This window comes from Physcomitrium patens, chromosome 2 (genome assembly GCF_059467195.1).
Source record: "Physcomitrium patens ecotype Gransden chromosome 2, ASM5946719v1, whole genome shotgun sequence".
NCBI classification, from domain to species: Eukaryota; Viridiplantae; Streptophyta; class Bryopsida; order Funariales; family Funariaceae; genus Physcomitrium; species Physcomitrium patens.
This window is the reverse complement of record NC_143411.1, coordinates 6,924,020-6,939,165: the sequence shown is the minus strand read 5'-3', so window position 1 is coordinate 6,939,165 and position 15,146 is coordinate 6,924,020. Positions and strand designations below refer to the sequence as shown.

At 40.4% G+C, this 15,146-nt stretch overlaps 2 protein-coding genes across 3 annotated transcripts; both read right to left on the bottom strand.

Moving 5' to 3' along the window:
- Nucleotides 1–1,226: 1,226 nt before the first annotated feature.
- Nucleotides 1,227–5,678, bottom strand: LOC112279172 (mitochondrial adenine nucleotide transporter ADNT1). The gene is made up of 9 exons (XM_024513355.3): nucleotides 4,986–5,678; nucleotides 4,368–4,670; nucleotides 3,749–3,797; nucleotides 3,412–3,575; nucleotides 3,200–3,237; nucleotides 2,903–3,015; nucleotides 2,606–2,719; nucleotides 1,936–2,280; nucleotides 1,227–1,792 (listed from the first exon to the last, which is right to left on the bottom strand). The coding sequence occupies exons 2-9, from the start codon at nucleotides 4,634–4,636 to the stop codon at nucleotides 1,709–1,711; spliced, it is 1,176 nt and encodes a 391-aa protein (XP_024369123.1). The 5' UTR covers nucleotides 4,637–4,670; nucleotides 4,986–5,678; the 3' UTR covers nucleotides 1,227–1,708.
- A 3,236-nt stretch (nucleotides 5,679–8,914) lies between these two features.
- Nucleotides 8,915–14,987, bottom strand: LOC112279176 (uncharacterized). Of its 2 annotated transcripts, none has more exons than XR_016498709.1 (13): nucleotides 14,061–14,967; nucleotides 13,524–13,614; nucleotides 13,122–13,343; nucleotides 12,601–12,795; nucleotides 12,363–12,418; nucleotides 11,931–12,057; nucleotides 11,490–11,717; nucleotides 11,108–11,293; nucleotides 10,567–10,881; nucleotides 10,141–10,300; nucleotides 9,700–9,768; nucleotides 9,319–9,512; nucleotides 8,915–9,165 (listed from the first exon to the last, which is right to left on the bottom strand). XR_016498709.1 is itself a non-coding variant. In XM_024513363.3 (13 exons), the coding sequence occupies exons 1-12, from the start codon at nucleotides 14,603–14,605 to the stop codon at nucleotides 9,347–9,349; spliced, it is 2,262 nt and encodes a 753-aa protein (XP_024369131.1). In that variant the 5' UTR covers nucleotides 14,606–14,987; the 3' UTR covers nucleotides 8,915–9,165; nucleotides 9,319–9,346. The 2 variants fall into 2 exon arrangements, 1 of the variants encoding a protein (XP_024369131.1); XM_024513363.3 differs by having other exon boundaries at nucleotides 10,141–10,202; nucleotides 14,061–14,987.
- Between the last annotated feature and the right edge of the window lie 159 nt (nucleotides 14,988–15,146).

Here is a 15,146-nt window from a genome sequence, read left to right as displayed (position 1 = left end):
ACAATGAGGACACGAAAGTTCATGCTTGGTCAGAAGTCGAAGGCGTCGGCCACTACCGTTGGCTTCAAGGGTCGATGAACCACTTGCCTCGTGAACAACAGTTGGAGTTCATAGCAGAAGTTATGCGACAGATCTTCATTTTTTTGCGTTGGTATTGATCAACAACATTGCTTCTCAGAGACCTCGAAGCTAAAGGAGGGGGTGATGTTAGGGACATATTCCTTAGAACTTTCTAGAGAGAAGTTTCTAGAACCTTCTAGAAAACAAGCCTCTTGAACCTTCTAGAAGAGAAGCCTCTGGAACCTTTTAGAGAGAAGTTTCTAGAAGCTTCTAGAAGGGAAGTCTCTGGAACCTTCTAGAAGAGAAGTTTCTAGAAGCTTCTAGAAAGGAATCCCCTGGAACTTTCTAGAAGCTTCCTAGTTAATAGAAGTAGCTCGAGAAGCTTCCTAAGTAGGAGTATATATAGGGATCGAGGCTAAAGAGTTCTTCAGTCTCGACAACACATCTCTTGGAGTTCTAGCTCACCTTTTTGGTGTTCTTCTTGTACTCATCTGTTTAATCTAGTTCTGCCACTTCTTCTTGAACTTCTTGTTAGATTTCAAGTCTGTATTTTGTGTCCGTGACAAAGACTTGTAAAAGATTTTTTTTTTTAAAAAAAAAGGTTTGGGCTACAAGCACATCCCAAGGTACTACATGCACACCCTAAATTGCTATATGCACATCCAAGAAAAATGGAGGCCTCTGATTGGCTAGTTACTATAGTGTGGAGCTTGATGTCTGCAATGAGGGTCAAAAAAAAAATTTGAATTTCAACTTTGTATGGACCAGGTGATTTTATAATCTCAATGCTCTTTTTTTGGAATCCTAGACTTGCAAATTGCGTCTCAGTTCTTCTCTACCATGACTCCCTTCTTCCTTCTCTTTGCTCTCTTCTCTCTCTTTCTTGCTCTCTCCCTCTTTCATATCCAGCCTTCTTCCACAAGACTCAAAAACAGCATACATCTCACAAGAAGAGCTGCTAAAATACACCCAGACCAATTTACTCATACAAGCAGCTGCTGCCCTCTTGGTTATATGTATCAAATAAATTTCAAATTACAGTAAAAGTTATTATGTTCCTTGGAATTCTAATTATTATGCAGCAAGATAATTCGTTTGCTATGACCATAACCATTACTTTAATACATTACATCAACCATATTCAAGTACATCTTCGACATAAGCAGTGACCAAATAACATGAATTGGAATTAAGACTTGTTGGTAGTCAGTTTACAACCTTTGGTGAAACCTTATGTCAACATAAGGTCTCAGACCATAAACAATCAAGAGCTAAAAACATTCTACCAACATGTTCACCGAAATCTCCAATCTCAAGCAATAAAATCCAACATTATCTACGAGACAGCTTTTGTGAAGAAATCTCAAGAATCCTCCAAGAATGCCAGCAGGCTACTGACAGCCCATGTGTAATTCGACATATTTGGCTATTCAGTTCATTGCTGAAAAGTTATGAATTTGCTGCAGAAAATACATCACAATACTCCAGTACTTGACAAACTTCTAAAGAAAGAAGGATTGGAAGACCTGTGCTGCAATAAATACATCCCCAGTAAAACTCGTCCTCCTGACACTATCCTGCAAGTCCTAATGACAATGGGCTGGCCTCTAGGCAGTACAATCTCTTGTGCCATAGTAGCAAAATTGGCTTAATCTGAAATCCGCATCTCTACGCCCATAAGATCCTTCATCAACTCGTATGTCACAAATGCCAGCGCAATGGATGGCACAACCTGAAAAAACCAGATCCGTTAGAAAATGAGAGTCGTGAGGCATTGAGTCAGTGGAAGTCGTTAAAAAATGCAAATGCTGTAGTCTAAGCATGCACAAACAATACACGTGAGTACAAGGATAATACAAGGGCATAGATGGGCACCTTGACAGAATTTGGCACTAGCCCCTTGTAAAGAGCTCCAACACCTTCGTATTTCACAGTTTTTCTAAAAGCATCTACCATGCCTGTGTACTGCATTGGTTGCTTCACTTGCCCGTCGGCTGTGACAATCGGTGAGGCAGACTTCCAACCAACCATTTGCAAGCGTCGGCGAATTACGTCGAGTGGGTAGGCAACTGTCTGACCAACGGTGCCAGCTGCAGCTCCACAGCCTAGCTTGGTAAGAACAGCCAAATCAGCTCCATCATCTGGTTGCCAATGAGGGTGCTTCAGGATCCAGTCCTTAAGAGATTCGTAGACTGCGAAATTGAGCCCAACGTATGGAACCTGCAGCACCCAGTCATAAGAAGAGTATGCATCAGAGTTCACGAATATCATACGACAAACCGCAGTTATTAATCATTGCCAGCGCCGAAAGGAATTCCCTATAATGGGTTGTCCTGAACAAAAGAAGCAACTACATTTATCAATTAGTGCTAATGTATGTGCATCGATTCAACATTAACATGTTACTAAATTTGGGGTCAACTCCAACAAACCGTGACATTAGTACTTTATGTACTGATTCTTCCTTAAATACTATTTCAACTTAATCTACAACCCTTTTTGGTCTTTCAAACTCAGAGTGACAAGATGGATCATAACAATATACCACTCCAATAACAGATGGCAGCCATCCTTTGTATAAAGCTCTTGCACCCTCTTCCTGAATAATGGTCCGGAAAGCATGGTACATGCCTTTATAACGATATGGCGAATCCTGAGTCTGTAGGACCACCCAATGTAACAAATATAAGTGCTTAAAATGAGGAACAACAATAAGTGCACCTACACTACTAATTGAGGCACAAAAAGAACATTGGCCACAACAAGCACACTCATGCCAAAATATTCTAGCCTCACTAACACAATCGAGTAGCCAAAACTGAGTAAAAGTTTAGAAAACGACCTGCACTGTCAACCGTCCTCGCACCATATCCATGGGATATGTAGCTGACATTGCAATAATACCAGCACATGCTCCAGCTCCCAAACGGAGAACCGGAGTTAGCTCAGCATCGGCTGCATGAAACATATAATGAATCAGTAGGATTCCAACAACAGAGTTGTCCATACTTTCAAATAAAAATATTCTGCCTTCTATTGATCACTGACGGCTAGGCAAATACAATTGCTCTACGAACACCTCAGGTTTATAGAAAACATGAAAAACCAACAAATAATCTTTTGTGGATAGAGTAATTACGTTGGCCTGACTCCTTTCGATAAGCCCACAAAATTGATCTGCCAAATAAAAGAAAACCCATACAATGAAAATCACAACAGAATGTGAAAGCTCATCTGATAAAGATCCTGCAAAAGATTTCAGACCACACAAAAAAGATCGAATCTCTCAGTAGTACTAAACACGGCCCTCCACATGCAGTATAAAGGAGTTTAATTGCTGAGGTTACACACTTGGACGCTTCTTCATAAGCGAAAAACTTCACAGCAGAATTGGGAATGATCCGGGCACAATTAGTGCCATTGCCCTTGAAAAATCCACGTATCCCTTCGCTCCCCCAAATGGACTTCAACCCCTGGATAGTGCCGCTGTACTTTGGATTAAATGGATTTTGCACCTGCATAGATTTCAGAGAAACTCAGTAATCACTTTCCTTATGAATCAAAACTAAATTGAAGTTCAAAATGTAGACCAAACCATATTGGCTTGCCTGGCAAAATCATGTTATAATAGGCCAGCCGACAAATATGAGGTAAATAACGTGCACAAACAAAATGCAGAAAACCGCACTTGTAGAAGAATCTTCATACGCTCCAATGGAGCAACAGCAGTGCGAGATCTGCACCCAAACAAGGACAAGCAAAATATCATGAAAAACTTGAGAGTCAACCCCCAGAATGAGCAGATAAAATTTTAAAAGAAAAAAATAAAATAGACACAATAGAGAACGATGTCGCGATCTCAGGAACACAGGTCGAAGCACTGAAGTCACTGCAGCTGAAGACACTTCATATGCTGAAGAATACCATCAACCAACTCAAATAACGTAATCAAAAGCGATATACCTCAGTTTGTGAACATAAAATAGCGAACCCTATTCATCACAATTGAGTAAAACTAATCCAAATCAGTTCCATCCAAACACCGATACCAATATGAAATCTTATTCTCCATCTGAGTGGAGACACGGTTATTTGAAATGCGACACGACCACGGACTTGCAGAAAACAACCAAAATTTAAGCCAAGTTTGAAGTCTTTTGCCCCAGCAAGAGAAAGTATGGATCCGAAAGCATTTTCGACATACATTTCTCAAACTCAATGCAAAAAAACTGCATGAACGAAAGCATGCAACCACAAATTACAAGTTACAAAAGGGAGTTAATCTCGATGAGGACCGCGAGACTTACACTCCACCAGCCACACCTCCGGCGATGAGAGATTTACAGATGGACAGAATTGCATTGCTGGAAGGAACCTTTACTTCTTCAGTGGCTAACTTGGCTTCCTGAGCCAGCGTGACTAAAGTAGCCGCTGCCCCGTCTTTGCCATCGACGTAAAGTGGAGAATTTTGACAGTATGCGGTGTTCCCCTGACCCATACCCTGCGAACTTCCCTCGGGAGGATCCTGATCCGCGAACTTATTGAACCTAGACGTCACATCTGTCTGAGAAACCATCGGATAGTGGGCTTCCCGTAAGCTCAACTCACACCTGGGACGATGAATTTAGCGACAAGGTCAGCTATCAAGCTGTCAGACCGCAATTAAGCGGAATAAGAAAAAAATCACTGGCAAGGAGCTTTCTGTCGACACAAAAACTCGCTGAATTCTCTTGAGGAATCAAACGCTCTGATTTCATGCGATTTGGTCACCCAAGAGGCACCATCTGCGATGAAAAATATGTTCTCCGAGAGAAAAATAAAATAAAAAAATAGCGCAGGACCTTCAAAGCTTCAATTCTAAAAAAAAAAATCCTTAAAGATACGGTATCGATCAACAAGAGTAAGAGAGACGCGTGGTTGTGTACCTGTTCCCGAAAATCCCAACTCGGGTCGTGGGACTTGAATGTCGAAACACAAAGCCCCTGAGCAACGACTAAAAAGGGGAGCGTCGACACCGATCACCGATCCAACACCGAAAATGCGGTCCTGGCACGGCGCCCCCCGAATGCCACGCTCACACCAGCTCGAAAACTTAGTCGAAGGCACACAACAGAGCATCAAACGCCACAATCCACTCTGAAACACAATAAACCCCCGGTAATGTCACAAGTCACCGCCGCTGGACCACACCTGCCCCAAAATTCCTCACTCCTCTCCAGGGCTTCCCGCTCACACCCAATGACAAACCCTACACACCTCCAGCGACACTCCCAAGAACCTTTCCAATTCTTAAAGCCCACGACCTGATAGTTCAAACTGTTTCAGCGCAAAGTCGCAGAAACAGCAATAGTTGTCGAGGACGATGACGGCAACGACGATGACGGTATAGAAAAAAAAAAAAAAAAAAAAAAAAACGGAGAAAAATTTAAACCCTCAAGCCCTCACGATCAACAATCCAACACACGACTCCCACACCACCGGATTTTTATTTTTATTTTTTTTTCTTAAGAAAAACTCCACACTGCAGAAGACGCACATGCCACTCCTACCCCCCCTCGAAACCGATCCCCGGCGAGACCTCACGCTCGCTCGCTCACTCACTGCCTCACCCCAATCAATCCCCGCCCACTCCCACCACTCCGAAACTGAAACCAAACAAAATGCACCAACAACTCTCACAATAAACCACCAACCCAAAACGCGATAAATAAAATAAAATAAAATAAAATACCCAAAAAAGGTATCAAGAGTGCAGTGCAAGCAGTGGTAGAATCGGACACAGAAAGGGAGGAAAAGAATGAATGCAGATGAGAAAAAAGGAATGAAGGGGAGGAGCAAGCTGGGCGAGACGGTGGTGCAGCAGCAGCAGCAGGGCAACAAATCAAACAAACGAGCAAGCAAGGAAACAAACAAACATGCAATGAAGGAAACAAGGGAAAGGAAAGGAAAGGAAAATGGAAAGAAAAGGAAAGGCAAATGGAAAGGAAAGGGAAGGGAAAGGGGAGGGAGCTCTGCCCATGCCACGCCAAGCCACGCCACGCCAGCAACGCCGCGCACGACCCTGCCTTGCTGGCGTCTCCCCTTTCTGACGTGGCATTCCTAGGGCTTACGTGGCACACGCTTTTCGACCCAACGCATTCCTCCTCCAACCCCTCCAACCAACCAAGCGTGGATACCGTGTAATATTATTATTATTCTTCTTATTATTCTTCATATATGTAAGTTCTTCTCTGGGATGTGTGCGCATTCCACATCATCCCAGTTTGGTTTACAGTTTTACCATTGCTGGGTTCAATCTCTGCATTGTGCTTTATGAATAAACACTGCTCATTGGAACCATTCTGTGTTTCATTCCCTTTTCTTGCCAATATAATTTTCTTAGGGCTTAATGAGGGCTTATGCTCGTTGATTTTTATGTATTGGGTCATGATTTAAGGATTCTTTTTTATTTATTTTTATTACTTTGTGTTTCTAAAGTATTACAAAAAATCCTTTTTTGAGGGGTGGGGACGTGGCATGTGCCACGTCAGCCTTGGGAGGATGGGGGGGGGCAAGAAAGGGCTATTGGGACTTTTTATAACGTAGGGTATGACATGATTTGAAAAGTATCAAGTTAACCAATAGAATAAATTTGCAATCACAATTGCAAGTGATTTTTTTGTTTTAAATGAAGTAATTAATTGGACATATAAACCCAGTAGTCTTTGGGATGATGATTGTATATTTCATTACCTTTCAATACAATACGTTAAAATGTTTTGTGAGTCTTTCGACCTTGAATATATAGTTTACCATCTTAAATAAATTCATTGGTTATATTTTAAAATATATTTTGAGCTTTTTAAAAGAATAAAGAATTTATTAACAATGTTCAAATTAAAATAATTAATACACGTTATGTTTTTAAACGTAAATTTACATAAAAAAATTAATTGCTTGCATCATTTAACTGCAAAAAATAATGCATTTAATTCTGAAAATGTTGCAAACAATACTTAAAATTAAACTCCCTTTTATTCCACAATTTTTAATATGATATTTTTATACAATTTAAATTAATTTAAATGAGCCAACCTATACAAAAACCACAGAAAAGAATAAAAGAGAAAAACAATACCAAACAAACAAAAAAAACAAACATGAAGCATAAAATGGTCTTAATCTAAATTTTAATGAGCTATTGTTAGCATAACAAAGACTTCGACATTTTAGTGTATTATCTTGACCTTGAGCATTGTAGAGTGAGATATTTACCAATGTTGAATGTGTGTTCTTTTTATTCATGTATTTATTTACACATCAATGGCATTGTTAACAATACCTTTTGTAGTTTTTGAAATTAACATTTTTCATGTTCAACTTGTAAACAATATATTACAAAAGAAAATAATTGAAGTTCTGATAGATGGATAGAGAGATGTAAACATGCTAAAAAAAAGACATGCTTTAGAGAAATTTCCAAAGCTTGATAATTCATATAAATAATTTATGCAAAAAATACGTAGAATTACTTTAATATAACACTTTATTGAAATTATTGAAATAAAATTTAAAGGAAAGTAACTAAGATGTAAAGTGAACATTTGTATGTAACCTTCAACAAACAATTCATTAAATCAAACAATATCTATGCTGATAACATAATGTTTTCTATCTTTGGAATCACTACATCAGAATGCTCTAGTTACAAATACATGTGGTAAATGCAAGATTGGTACATCGTAATGCTTGCTTGTACAAACTATATTTATTTGTTTATGTATACATTTAATATTCCAAAAAACACCTTCTTTAACAACAGTGCTATTAATGAGATTTTGGCCCTTACTGTAAGTATTTTTGGAAGTAGGCTTATGATTTGTGTGAGTTATAAACTTTGATAGTTACTTTAAATATATTAACATACTTTCATTGAAAGAGTATGTTTTCTTTAATACATAATTGATTATCTATGTCATGCCAAGTTTAGGATCAAGTCAATTATTACAATTGAAAGAATTTAATTAGAATAATTAACCACAAGTATAAATAAATAAATATCTTAATAAATAACTTGGTTTTATGATCTAATTTGATTGTTGTTCCACAGAAGACGTGTTTTTACCAGAGTTAAAATCTTGCATGTACAAATTAGGGTTTTAGACACAACTATGTACCTGCTTTGTTTACACATTCTCATAGACTAAGACCAAGACAGGAAACAAGTTTTTCATTTTCATTTTTATATTACACATAAAGTGTTAATAATATTTTCTGTGCATGCTTTGAATATTTCTAATTATATTTCCCTTCATTAGTAGAGAGGCATATTCTATTGAAGGCATATTCATGAAACAAATTTTGTGGTTTGATGTAAACCAAATGTAACAATACATAAGTAAGAAAATTCCTTCAAATTCCTTCAAATCTTGAATTTTTGTAAATCCTTACTCAAAACATTTAGGTCTTTGAATCATATTGTTACAACTTGGCCAATGATTGCATAAAAATTGGATATTAAAACACAAATTATAGGACAAACTAGATTGGTAGTGAAACGATCATAAGATTAAGAAAAAATCAAAACATAACAAAACATTGTTTAATGAAATATATCCAAAGCATATTTTGCTTTACGCTAATTTACTATTTATAGTATGAGGTATCGACATAATCGTGCTCATTAATTTTTAGTTTTTATTGCTGTGAAAGCGTATTCTAAAACTTCACAGCCTGGGTGCTATTAGTAAATTTTCATATATAGTTGTCATTGATATTCGAACATGTGACATACTTCATAGTACATCTTCTGGAATTATATAATTAAGCAAGTTCAAACACGTGTCTTCCTTAAACAACACGCACATAAATCAGATTTAATGCAAGTTATTCATCTTTGTTGAACAAACATTACAGGAAGTACAAAGGAACCCAACCCATTACCTGAACATTCGGTTGTCTAAAACTGAACTAGATGTTACGCAAGAACTAAGATGACGTCTACACTGGAAAGAAGGTGCTCAAACAATCAGTAAGATGTCCAAAACGAACCAGCAAGCTCACTCCAAGTCCAGAATTCGGCAGCACCAACAATTACAAAGCAGTGCTCGCGCATCTGCAGGATATCTGATCAGGTAGTATCAGTTAGGATTATTCCTTAAGTTAGTAATCCACCGAATTATCATGCAGTTGAGAGTACTTACAGAACAGGCACTGACAGATTAATCTCACGCTTAACATACATTCATGAAAGTGAAATCAAGGAGAGTTGTTTGGTACCTATTCAAGCTACACGTTCATTAAATCATTACAAGCCCTCCACTGATTGTGGGTGACAGGAAGTTTCAGGTGCTAATGGTTTTGGATTCTTGTGCAAGCGTAAGAGTCTGTAGTCTCCAGAAGCGGCGAGAATATCAGGTGGAGGTTGAAAGAGAGCTGCATCCACCTCAGTGATGACAAGAGCAGAAGTGACCCTGCACATGCAAGGAAAAAGCTTATCTCTGAGGTCAGATCTAACAAGGATAAATTGAGTCAAACTCCCTCCGTCTCATATTTATGAAAAGGTCCTCAACTAAGTGAGACCAAGAATAATATTCAGTGATAATGGAGCCATACTCGAAACAATATAAGTTATGTATGTTTACTGTGGAAACAACATACCAAGGTGCTGCTTCTTCCTGGATAGCCACCACTGCCTCTCGAGGTGAGTCGAAGAATGCTGTTGGCAGTCTGCAAAATCCAGAAGCATCAACAGGACTATTAATGCAACTAAAGCAACAGGACTTCATATTACTAGTCTTCGCAATTTGCCAACACTCCAGGCAGTTTAATGTTTGTCGAACAGATGGATGACTAATATGGTGCTCAAGGTAAGGTCGTATTACAGGGCTGACCAATTGACTCTCTAAACGTAGACGATACAACAGTTCACATTATACCGCAACGATGCCCACAATCCAATGGTACGCATTCATCAAGTCCGTGAATCACTAATTACAATCGTATCTTGTGCGCAAATGGATCACCCCAACATCCTATCTGTGCCTAAAATAATGGGTAAAAAATCTAAGGCACTAGAAAAGATGATTGGAGGGAACTGACTTGCTGTAATAAACCACGCTTGGCATTCTCGGCCCCACCATAATAAGCGGCTCCCCAGTTTTCTGCCCACGGAATAACACTAACAATTATTAGCGCTTACTAGCGCAGTAAACATAAGGATCTGTTGTGGCTTGGTTTAGATGTGAGACACGACTTTAACCTGAAATCACCACTACGGAATATAATTAAGTCCACACACAATAGTAGCTACAGAACACATTGGTGGGCAATCCAAGCGTCAAATTAGTAATTTCTTTTCTTTAAGAACACACCTGTAGATGGAGCTACCTAAGATAATCGGTTAAGGTGAGCATAAGGTCTAACAACAGCCAAAGCCGCCAAAATTACAGTGCAAAAAATCAGAGTTGCATTTCCTGATGGTATTACAGCACGAACTGCTATGAGAGTTATAGGACAAAAACTAACCTGTTGTGCTGTGGCCGTGTAGGCCAACTGTCGAAGGGGAGCCTGACGAACACAATCAACCAAACTATACACAGGTGTCAAGAATGCTCCAAGAAAACAAACCATCACAGTTGCATGCACTACCCAAGTTGGCAGAAATGTTCTTGCAGACTTTTCCATTGGACTTTCTTCCTTCCGCTCCACTGGTTGCATCCACGAACCAAGAGCACTACTAAACTCTGCCGTTCGAAATGTGACTATTCCAGCAAGTCCAAATAGCACACAAGAAATTCTATGCAAATGCCTTTCACTTATGAGTCGTCCTATTTCGGCAGCCTGCAGAAGATCACAAGCTTCTCTATCAAGAAAATATTGTTTGTAGGTGTTGACAAATAGAAGGCTTACAGCAGATTTTTCTCCCTACCACACGGTAATAAGAGTGATCAGGTCATTCAACGAGAACCATGACCTTGCTGTGATATGCATCCAATGATTGTGCGTAGATCAACAGAAATCTGCCAGAAAGAAGACAGAAGAGTAACAAGGGGAAGCGAAAACTCACCACTTTGTCACCAGACATCAGGAGGAAGCCCGGCGAAAACCAGAACAAAACCGCCAACAACTCATACAATACTGCAGGGAAAAGGCTCGAGAGTATTCCACTCTTGTCTTGTGATATATCATTGGATGCATGTGTAGCAAAAAGAATAGCAATTGCTGGTGCCACAGGCAAGTAGTACGATGGCAGCTATGTGGATCAAAAGAGCTTGTTTAGTACTGCGAATTCGTCACCGATCTTCAACCAGTGAAGCAAAAAATTTAACGCGCATGACCTAAATTAAGTAGACTCATTATACATTAATAGAACTAAGTAGAACTTCCGCATGCCAATGATTCAGAGAAGTAAAACAGCTGCCAATACAAGATTTAAAGTCTTAGTTTACCTGACTGGAGGACAGAGCGAAGAGCACAAAACCTGCAATCAGCCAACTTGCTGCAAAAAGCGGGAGAGTTTGACACCTTCTGACCAGCCGCCAAGACTGCCTCCATGGACCAGCTTGCAGGAGTGCTGGAGGTATGGACAATGACCAGGGGTAATACAAAACGGCTACCACAGCCAAACCATACCACCACGGTCTGCCTCCATGATGATTGACACCTTGCATAAAACGCTGCATGCCAAAAACTCTGTTTGCAAATTAAACAGGACTAAATCTTACAGGAAGGAGACGACAACACACTCAAATAAACATTTGAAGGTTTCAATTTTGAAGCACCTTAAAGGGTACGTAATTGATTGCAAGTTGTACCTCAAGTGGTCACTAGTGAGATGAGAAAGCGATTAAGAATGAACAACCGTCATTCTGCTGATGATAGTCTAGTACCTCGAGATTGTGATATCCAAAAAAAGTAAAGATGTAAGTAAGTCCGTGCTTTACGGCCATTGCGCCATACCAGGGTACATTTATGATTAACAGCGTCATGATACTCTTCCAAAAAGGTATCTCCTCACTGCCATCAAGAGCCATTGTCAAAACAAAGCAATGATCCCACTGGGGTCAAAATGAGATATAACCTGCTGCAAATACTTGACACAAGATCTAAGTGAAGGATAAATTGTTAAGAGGATGTGTTCGGCAAAAAATTTCACATGGATATCAAAAATCAATATTGGTTTCAAGCCTGGTTAAGACATAGCTGGTCTAGAAAGGAGAAAATCGAACAGAAATTAGGAACAACGAACACTCGCCCACCATATGAACAGGAAATCGGTGGTTCTGATTAAAAGTAGCAATGCTAGGCATCACGGATCTTACAAAAGGACTTCCAAAAGTTCTCCTCTGCTTAGAAGAAACAATGCACAGACCAACACCTGTAGTCTCAAATCAGCAAGAAAGTCAAGAGTATTTCTCCAAATGTTGCATAAGGACAAGGATAACGAATACATGCATAAATGCATCTTTGAACTCGAAAATTGTTATGACGGATTGTACCAGTTGATTATTAAGCCTGATATCTTTTGTTAACATATCATGTGGTTCGGAATATACTCACAGGAAGTGCAATCCCAACAGGTCCTTTAGAAAGACAAGCAAGTCCCATAAAGACTGCCGAGAATATATAACCCCACTGGTGCTTGGGTGGGGTGAGAGAACGACCAACGTAGCCCCAGAAAAAGCTTAGCAGTGATGCGCCAAGCATACTCGTTAAAAGCATGTCAGACAAGGCTGTGCTCCCCCAAGCCACGACCTTCATCAATCGGTTAGTTAAAATCGTAACGGAACGACTGATTTAACCTCATACAAAGGAGGAAATGACTTCGAACAAAAGCCTCGAAACTCATCTTGCACAGCAGTTGTAGCCGCACTTCCTCGACTTTGAGTGAAGTGAAATGAGAAAGGTAATCACATTTGAAGTTTTTTGAGCGATAGAGATCCTTAGCGAATCCGTATTCAGCGCATCCCACAAAGCCAATACCAGAAAATTAACTGACATGGGTTGGTATTCAAACCAACAGGGGTCAAATAACTCAACCCCATACCTCATAACTCGCTTAAAGGTTTGCAGCAACAAACCTCGAGATTGAGAGCAAATGCTGAGATTGTGATCACTGCTGGGATATAGTGTTCTCCGACAGACGATAAAGCTTGAGACTTTTCCGATTGTGTCTCTACATCATTATATGAATTGCTTGTCCCGAATTGCTTCACAGTCGATAGAAGACCCATAAGAAGTCCTAGTGCACAGATAGTTGATGGAAGCCTCAACGCCCAAACACTCGGACCGAACAACTTCCCCTGCAATGGAAACAACGGCATTAATGCCAAGATGTCTCAGGAATTCAGCAGGGAGCTCATGATCAAGTTTAGTTTCGAAACAGCTGACAGACTATATCGCTAGATAAGTGGGAGACGAAAGCAATTATCAGTGCTTTGTCTAGCATAGACACAATTAAGCAATATAAAGAGAATGCCTACTGAAAGGGCCATGAGCCAGTAGATGAGAATGGGCTTGTCAAAGCGAGGCTGCGCATTGAACTGGGGAGTAACATAATCACCCGTCGCTAACCTGGAACACAACATACATCTGTCATGCTGCGGAATCCAAAATACTTTCAATTAAGTAGCGCTGGTGATGGGATTGTATCCATCTCTTTAGACCCGATTGAGTTGCATACTCAGCAAAGTTCTGCCAGAATTTGTGAGAAGCGTGGAATCATTCGCTTCCATCATATACAATGTTGAGCAAAGCGTATTGTTATGCATATATTGAACCCTAGAAAATGGTCGAGGAAGGTTGTCATCATCTATGTACAGATATGAAGGAGAGAGTCACAACAAGGAAGATCCACGCTTTGAAACTAATTCCCAGTTGAGTATTTTACTAACGAGCTGAGTCTAAGTACTCCATGGTGGTCACAACATCCGGAAACAATACAAACGGAATCGGCATTGTAACATGCCATCATGCCTTACAGTTTACAAGTCGGGAGAGAAAGAGTTTCGAGAACTTACATTTGACGAGCAGCTTCAGCGAAAAGAGGCTCGGTGTCATCGATCAGCCCCGACGCAGCCAAGTTCCGGAGCCACGCAATGGCTGCCAACAGGAGCACTATGCCGGCGGTCCACAGCTTCTTCTCCGTTGGGAGCAAGCTGTGCATCCATTTCACCAAATCAGGAAACACAATAGGCTTGTGCAATGCGCCCCAGGCTTTGCTCATAAATCCTTCCCTGCTCATCTTCCCCTCGCCGCCTGTTCCACCATCAAACCTGGCGAACGGTGACATTGCCCCAATTCTTCGAAATTCCCGACCAAAGCTACTGCACATGGGTCCATCCCGAAAGAGACTCTTTCCAAGGCTGAGTCGAGTACAAGTGCAGGGGTTTTCAACCATAATCGACACCCGGTGCTTGGGATCATACGAAACTCTGCTAGTCCCTAAACTGCTTCTACCCACACCCAATGCAGAAGAACCTCGAGTGATGAGCCCCCACTCCATCGAACTGGCAAAGTGCTCGACCCGGAGCGTCATTTCTGCTCGATGCAGCAGCATGTACATTGCAAAAACATACACCCAACGAGAAGAAGCATGTGCAATGCAATTCAGACTGCCATCAGCCTGGCTGGAAATTATATTAAAAACCTTCTCTTCAGCTCTAAAAACAACAACCCACAAGTTCACTGTTCATTGCACTACGAATTCAACCACGCTGCCCCTTTCTCACTCAATCTTACAGGCCATTTCTTCCTCGGAATCCTAAACCCTAAAATCTCAGGCAAAAGTGTTCATTCGTGCTTTCAGAAATCTGGGTTGTTGTTGTTGTTCTCGTCTCACCCGAAGAATTCATCGTCACTGAAATTTTGTGCAGACTGAGTCCAAAATCTCGACAGAGTTGCTCATGTCTTGAGCAGGATGGGATCTAACTAACCCTCATTTCGTCATCTCTCTTCCTTGTTTTGTCATATCTGTCGGTAGACTATCTACCGACAAGGTGCTGGGGCGGTGACAGGCGATTGACTTCCTCAGATGCTGACATAGTATCAGTTCATGATCAGTGTATATCCATTTGATCTAAATCACGTTGGTCCATAATTAATAT

What these genes read in the sequence shown, in the direction of transcription:
- LOC112279172 (XM_024513355.3), bottom strand. Translation starts at nt 4,636, where the DNA reads ATGGTTTCTCAGACAGATGTGACGTCTAGGTTCAATAAGTTCGCGGAT. An exon ending in GGAGGTGTGGCTGGTGGAGT is followed by an intron (nt 3,798 to 4,367) that starts GTAAGTCTCGCG and finishes GTTTGGGTGCAG; the next exon opens with ATCTCGCACTGCTGTTGCTC. An exon ending in TCGAAAGGAGTCAGGCCAAC is followed by an intron (nt 3,016 to 3,199) that starts GTAATTACTCTA and finishes TGTTTCATGCAG; the next exon opens with CCGATGCTGAGCTAACTCCG.
- LOC112279176 (XM_024513363.3), bottom strand. Translation starts at nt 14,605, where the DNA reads ATGTACATGCTGCTGCATCGAGCAGAAATGACGCTCCGGGTCGAGCAC. An exon ending in CTGTTGGGATTGCACTTCCT is followed by an intron (nt 12,419 to 12,600) that starts GTGAGTATATTC and finishes TTGAGACTACAG; the next exon opens with GTGTTGGTCTGTGCATTGTT. An exon ending in TTGGATATCACAATCTCGAG is followed by an intron (nt 11,718 to 11,930) that starts GTACTAGACTAT and finishes TTTGGCATGCAG; the next exon opens with CGTTTTATGCAAGGTGTCAA.